Source organism: Anoplophora glabripennis, unplaced genomic scaffold (assembly GCF_000390285.2).
Source record: "Anoplophora glabripennis isolate ALB-LARVAE unplaced genomic scaffold, Agla_2.0 scaffold86, whole genome shotgun sequence".
NCBI lineage: Eukaryota > Metazoa > Arthropoda > Insecta > Coleoptera > Cerambycidae > Anoplophora > Anoplophora glabripennis.
This window is the reverse complement of record NW_019416242.1, coordinates 515,222-522,954: the sequence shown is the minus strand read 5'-3', so window position 1 is coordinate 522,954 and position 7,733 is coordinate 515,222. Positions and strand designations below refer to the sequence as shown.

Sequence of the window (7,733 nt, the reverse complement as noted above, 5' to 3'; positions counted from 1 at the left end):
TAACAATAAAAGGTCCAAAATAACCCAAAATATCACTTTTTTGCCTACCAGAAAATAAACGACAATTTTTATTATAATGTGAAAGTAACCAACTTGTAGGGAATAAAAAAACCTTTAAAATGGGGGTTTTTAAAATCCGATACGATAATTTGTTGCTCGGAAAATTGCAAAAAACTGTCAAAATTCGATTATAACTAAATAAACAATAAGTTTTTTAAAAGTCAACCTACGACTTTGATATTGCATAAATAGTTGGCTTTTATAGTCCTTAAATATGTGATTAAAATTTCAGACCGATTCCTCCAATATTTTTTGCAAAATTCTAAATGTTTATCCCAGAAGCATTATTTTTGTAATAACTTGACACGCAAAATTACCACGATATTTTAATTCTGCGGGTGTCATATGAAAGAGAAAGACTTCTTTTATTGGATGAAATTATTTTATTGCAAAAAAATTGCTTTTAGCATTGCAAAAACGTACCATAAAAACACTTGTCTTATGAACAATTAAACTAAATTTGTTGCTATTATATTTAGAGAGATTATTTTTCTATATTCATAAAGCTGGTATTTTTACACAAATTAAAAAAAAAGTTGCTCTAACTTAATTTGGGGCATTTAGACACTTTTTTTTTTAAATCATAGCTACTTTGTTTATAACAATTAAGATTTCTAATATGTGCCATTTCGAAGATAAAGAGCTAAAGTTTCTATGTGAAATTAGCATTGTAACAACATCTCTGAGAATGCTCCAAATAATGACTTCGATACAAGATGACTGTGAGTCAGTGGAGGGGGAACCTACAAGTTACCTACAAGCAAGTTAGGTATATCTCTGGAACTTGTTGACCGATTTTGATGTTTTTTTTTAATTTGGTATACCTTCTTGCGTGCATTTTGTTAATAAATAAAAATTTTAATTAATCCAGTTATTTGTTTAAACATAAACAAAATTTTTTTTTCAAAATATCAACACTTTTTATAATGGAATTATAGAAATGATTAAATATCATTTTTTAATAAATTAATATTGCAATTAACTAAGTATTTTGTTTAAACTTTTACCAAAAAAAAATCTAAATTATCAACATTGTTAAAAGACAAAAATGGCAGTGTTTTTGGTACATTTTTGCAAAAACTATTGGATGAATCGGTCTGAAATTTTAATCACATATTAAGGACTATAAGAGCCAATTATTTATGCAATATCAAAGTCGTAGGTTGACTTTTGCAAAACTTATTATTCATTTAGTAATAATCGAATTTTGACAGTTTTTTGCAATTTCCCTAGCAACAAATTATCGTATCGGATTTTAAAAACCGCCATTTTAAAGATTTTTTTATTCCCTACAAGTTGGTTACTTTCACATTATAATAAAAATTATCATGTTTTTCTGATAGGCAAAAAAGTGATAGACCTTTTATTGTTAATTATTAAAAAACTTCACCTGATGGTGTGTGGTTGCACATATTATACTAAAATTCACCCAAATTTTACGAAAAATTCTACAGATCCTTGGCTACTCAACAATCACGGCAGTTTCCTCAAATCCCTGGGCTAATAATAATAGTGTTACAAAATTTAACAGACCTGCTGAAGCTACAAAGGAACTTGATAACTTACTGTCTACAATTTGTGGGAGAAGCTGTCTCAGAGGCAAACTTATTTGCATCGGTCTGTAAGCTGTTTTAACACGCAGACTTCTCTAGATCTGGCTGCTGCAGCGCGACGCGGCAACACCGCCCCGGCCAAATTTTAAGCAGCGCAATTAATGGAAAAACCAATTTTCAACACTCAAATTGGCAAGTTGTTTTAAATTGTTGTTCACACACGGTCCGGCGGTGGCACAGCCCGGCAAAGTGGCAATTTCGCTGCCGCCTGTTTTTCTCCTCGTTTTATCGGACGTATACGTGCACGTACCTAATTATAAGGAAGCACGTTTTGATTAAGGTCTCGTAATAAGGGGAGGTAATTCGAAATTTTACGCGATAAACTATGTGTAATTTGTGAAGGTACACCGTCATTACGGCCGAAACGGTATAAGGTACCGTAACGATGGGAATATAGTTTCCATGTGTGATAAAATCTCACAATCATTAAAAATTCATATTTTTTTAGTTAAAGCACGATATTAATAGGTACTAGTTAAACACACAATCATATTTGGTTGCTATTGTTGTGAAAGCGCTTGCTATTGTTGTGAAAGCGCCACGGTAACCCTCAACACTCAGGTCTTGGGACCTATTGTGCATGTCGCTAACAACAGTTTGAAACAGATCCCTGCTCTACGTAAGAAGACAAACACTAGATCTCTGATATCCTGAAGTGCCAAAAGTAGAGCCCTCAGGTATTTGTACTTTAACTGCTCAGACTATCTTCTACATCTTGCCGTCCTTATTCCCTTGCATTAATTCCTTATCAGTTAGGATATTTTAGTAGCCAATTCCAACGAGTTCGAGTGACCTGAGAAAGGCTGTTACCTAGAACCGTTCAATTTATTCACTCTCAATTTTGAATTTCTCTTATCGGACTCTGCCGCGCAGACAAACACGGTGGTGTACGGCGCGCCTCAGTGGGAGTGTAAGGCGGACCTTAGTGGTGTGTACGGCGGGCCCTACTATCGCACGTCCAGATCTGCGAGGTGTTTCACCCTCGAGTAATTGGCTACTATAATTACGGCACCGAATCGACGCGGTATTTTTCTCTTATTTCGCCTTTACCGTTAAGCGTATTACCGAAGCATTTCGCCCATTCACACCGCCCGGCCGGTGGTAAAATAAAGCCGGCAAAAATAATTCATTATTCGACTATTAATAACTGCCATATACGATCCGTTGCCGGTTATTATTCGGAATTTCGCGGATCATTTTTCCTTTAACGATATCAATCACGGGTGATTACCGAACTCGTTCGCTGAAAAGTAATTAAAGCCGTCCGTCGCGGTCCTAGCGGGTCTCGATGTTGGTTTAGTCGCCCCAACAATACCGACGGGTTGCGATAATGAGGCGATTTCTTTCCGAGGTGCCATTCATCGGGGTCCCGTGGTCGGCGCGCTAATGGCTAACGAAGTTCGACGAGCGCGAGGTGCTTGAAAAAAGGTTTAGGTGGTTACACCGATAGTTAGTGCAATGGCTCAAAAACAGGAACAAGGCTCATGCGGGAGGGAGTGGCGTATTATTATTATCAGCCCAACTACTAACGACTTACCTAAACAAACTACAATAAAAAAAAATTACTCAAATTTCACTCAATAATGTCTGTCTACACCCGATTAAGTGAAATTTTCACTCTATTAGTATGAGTACAACTGAGTGAAACTGTTGCATTAACTGCTAACTATGAATTGAGTGACTTTTGACTCTATTCTGAGTATATGTATGAAACCAATATAGAGTTGACTTTTTCTCTAATTAGTCCAGTCAGTGAAGGCGAAAATAAAGTAAAAGCTCCCAATTTTTTCGGATAGCATGGATTTTCCTGAAAATTTGCATACAAGCTCATCTGACCCCCCACTTCAAAAGTTATATTGTCTAGATGGGTACCTTTTTCTATTTGGGGGTAAAAACTACCCTTGTACGACAAAATCGCGAAAATCGCAGATTTACGTATTTTAAAGATCCAATTCATGTTCAAATATGTTGGATAAAGTTCCTTCTATGTTTTTTAATATAATTTATGAAATTTAATTACTTTTCAACCCTTAAAAACTATTTTTCCATGGCCAAAAAAATAGAAAAAAAAAGTTTTTAACAGTTTAAAATATTCTTTTGGTGCATTGAATTTTTTTTGTTATTCATTAGAAAGCTTACGACTCATTACAAAGTTGCAACCCTTAAAAACCATCCCTTATAATAAAATAAAATATTATTGAAAGCTTGAAATGTTATAATGGTATGCATATGTTGAATTATAAACTGTTTATTGGTTTTCAAATGATCTATGATATATTGCAACTTTTCAGCCACTCAAAAAATCCTTATGGAAGACCTACCTCTCTACCCCTCATAAAAAACCCTACCCCTTATAGAAAAATTTCCTAAAAATTACATGTAAGTACGATGATTTAATTAATTTTTTTTTAATTTTATTGAATTTATTCTTAATATTTTTTTATTAAATTTATATCAAATAAAAAAATTTTTATATACATTATAAATGGATACGTGTGTGTATGTATATTATTAAAATACTTCATCAAATCAGTTCACAAGTGCTCCGAAATACACCAAGATGATGGTAATTTACCCGCACCGAAAATTTTACCGAAAAAAAGCGATTAATTTTTTACCATAACTTCTGTAATTTTAAAGTTATAAATTTACTCAAAAACCCATTTTGTGGGGAATTTAAAGCACTTTAAGTTCTGTGATTTTCAGTTTTTTTGAGCCCTTCGTTTTTTAGATTTGTAAGCTAAAAGGGCTCAGGAAAGGCAGTCTTGGAGCTTAGTTTTGAGCTTCTAACGGTCATAACTCTACAAAAATTAAAAAAAGCAAATTGTTCAGTAAGAAAAAAACCTACAATTTCTTATTCTATCATTTTTTTATAACTTTGTTAGTTTTTGAAATATCTTGAAAAAAGGCGATTTTTTTAAAAATGTAAATGAAAATTTTTTTCAAATTTAAGCTTCTAAAATCGTTCAAATTCCCAGAATCTACTGTTAATACATAAATATAGTAAGTTGCAGAAGGAATACCTTTAATTTTTTTTTCCGTCATGTCATTAATTTTAATACCGATTTTTTTTCTCAAAAGTCAAGACAGTCATTTGATTTTGATTGTAACTTCATTAGTTTTCATGCTAACGACTTCTACCACCACTCAATTTAAAGGTCTTTTCGAGAACTTTTATAGGTGTTATATAAGTTTTCCTCGAAAAACCCTTAATTTTTCCGCTACAGGACGTTGAACATTTCGATTATAGCCATCTTCGAAATTGACTTCAACTTCTGGGAGTCATAACTCGGGTTCTATACCACCTACAAAAATAAAAAAAATAATCTCTTTGCTATTTAATTACCTTCATTTTTGCTTATGATCATTTTTTGATAAAACTAGATTTCGAGATAACAATTTAACTCAATGAATTCACTCCGAAGCTTTATTGCTTTCACTCACATCGATTTTTTTACAGTATTTGATGGGAAACACCTCCTAATCTCGCCAAAAATTACATCGTCGAATTTTATACAAGATTTAACACGAGTTTAAAGAATTTCTCGTTTTCTCTTATCACGAGACTTCAAAATTACAATACAATTATTTTGACACCCTGTAAATTATACATGAAATATCATTGCGACTTTACATGCAATATTCCAATTTATCAGGCACATAAATTTTATAAAAAGAAAAATAATCATTTAAATTATTAACATCGCAAGTCCATTACAAAACTAATGGCAATATGAATATTTTACCAAACTATGTACATAATAAGAATAAAATTAAAGCATTTCTCAGTATGTGAAATAGTTCAAAGTCGTAATGGCGGATAGTATTTTTAAGTCAAAGAAGAGCTTGATCACAGGTAAAAAGGCAATTTATCCACACAACTTTGTGCATCAGGTTGTTATGTCGTGGTCTGTGTCACTGACAGTTACAATGCACTTCCTTAGCCTTACCTACCCTTCCCATTCTCGGTCTAAGCTCTGTGGAGGCCGACCTGTTGTCAAAATTTGATACTAATTTGGATTTCTGTTGATTCTGAAGGCGCTACGAACTGAACCTTAATGGTCTTTGTATCCGATCGCTTTGAAACGTTTCGTCGTTCTCCACTGTGACCAGACATAACACCGGCCAAGACATAACAACCAAAGACTTAAAACCACTAAAACTTTATTTATTTATTTTGTAGACGATCCTCTACAATTTCTACTGAATCTAATGGGTTACGAATACGTCAAATACCATATATACATCAAAATAATTTGTTTGATTATAGTTCTGTACATAGAGATATTCAATATCGTCTGTTTCGTAGACGTCTTTGTTAACGATAACTGGGATTTACTAAAAAGATACTTACCCGTGATTATTTTGCAACAACCAGTAAGTTTTAAAACAAATACAATTTAACATTTATCTTAAGCGTTCCACACATGAATAACCTCACTGACGTGTGTTTTGCTCCTTTACCTCGAAAACCTGTCGTTTTCAGGGAGCAATGGGCCTTTCTCTGGGCATAGCGAGCATGAACGAATTCTTCACCTTCCGAGAGGTGGTTTTCCAGTACTGCTGGTCGATAAACTCAGCGGGTCCCGAAATCCAAAAGAAAATCCAGAAAGACTGCAAGACCATAAAGCAGCTCTGCTTTTTCGTCTTCATAGCCAACCTCCTGGTATACGCCACGTTCCTGCCCCTCGTAGGTGACGAGGGTGACATCATCTACGTGGTGATGCTGGCCAGGAGGTACTTCGGCGACTGGGCCAACCTCTCCTGCAGCGTGTACTATTTCTGCTTCTTGTGCTTCGCTTACGGCAACATCGTCGTATTGTTCATTTGCGCCTACATCATATTTCACCTGAGGTTTCAGTTTTATTTGATAATTGAACACATGCAAACCCTGTCGGACGATTACGATTTGGAAAACGGAATAAATTACGATGACAGTTACCAGAAAAGCGTACGCGAGAGGATGGTGTTGTGTGTCAACCAGCACGTGAATATCAAGCGGTAAGCGTGGTGGAGTGGGGTTATGCAGATGCCCAACAGATATTGCACTTTTTTACAAGTAGAAAGATTAAACACATTTCCTTTTTAGTGTGACCAGAATGTTTTCCCACATAACTAGATTGCCAATAGCTGGTGTTACAATAATTGCCTCCTCAGTCTTCGTAGCTACCGCATTTTTTATAGTATCAGTAAGTAACAAAGTATTTTTTATTAATGACCTATGCAAAAACCATTTTTTTAGGAGATCAGTCCTCACAGCAACTTCAGGATGTGCCTAAGTTCCATAAGCTGCTTCACCATTCTGATGAGCGTTTGCAGCTTTGGAGAAATGTTAGCGGAAGAGGTACTACTCTTACTTTTGACAGAACAAACTGCAAATCATTTATTTTTTAGTCTAATCACTTATATCGCATCTGTCTTGAAAGCCCCTGGCCGTTTTGGAACAGAGAAAACCAGCACTGCTTGATGATGTTGATGCTGGGATGCTCCCAACCGCTGAAGATAACTTTTTACAATTTATTGGACTTGAATTACTCTTTTCTATTAAAGGTAAGTGTTGAAGAAAAATCAAGACAATACAGTAATTTAATTAATCCCGGAAAATATAATTTTTTTGTTGTTTCAGATAATAAGCATCACGTACAAATTGCAAGCACTTTTCATGAAGTACAAATAGAAGCTGAAGCACGAAACTTTTCGGATGTCATTGATTGTTTACACATAATTGTTTCAGATGATGGCTTATCACAGCAACAATATATTTAGCACTAGTTCTTGGTTACATAGAATGTCCTTAGGGTTTGTCACCTTCGTAGTTACGCCTTAGTTTCTGGTGAAATACTGATTGTGCGTGATTGAACAGTAAAATTAATATTTGCAAATGATATTAAACGTATTCAGCAGCAATAAAAGTCGTAAGACTGACGTTAAGGCGATTATAAGGAGTCCTGCTCATGTTTATGCAACAGATCTATATAAAAACTAAATAAAATAAACTTGCAGGCGTACCTAAAACATGCCATAAATTAATTTCTACGCATTGTTCGCGTAAAACGGCTC

The 7,733-nt window shown here is 34.6% G+C and overlaps 1 protein-coding gene across 1 annotated transcript; it reads left to right on the top strand.

Annotated features, from left to right (window-relative positions):
* Positions 1 to 860: 860 nt before the first annotated feature.
* On the top strand, positions 861 to 7,350 carry LOC108910291. Its single transcript, XM_018714853.1, has 6 exons — positions 861 to 923; positions 6,160 to 6,674; positions 6,763 to 6,862; positions 6,916 to 7,017; positions 7,068 to 7,223; positions 7,300 to 7,350. Exons 1-6 carry the CDS (start codon positions 861 to 863, stop codon positions 7,348 to 7,350), a joined length of 987 nt encoding a protein of 328 aa, XP_018570369.1.
* The last annotated feature ends 383 nt before the right edge of the window (positions 7,351 to 7,733 follow it).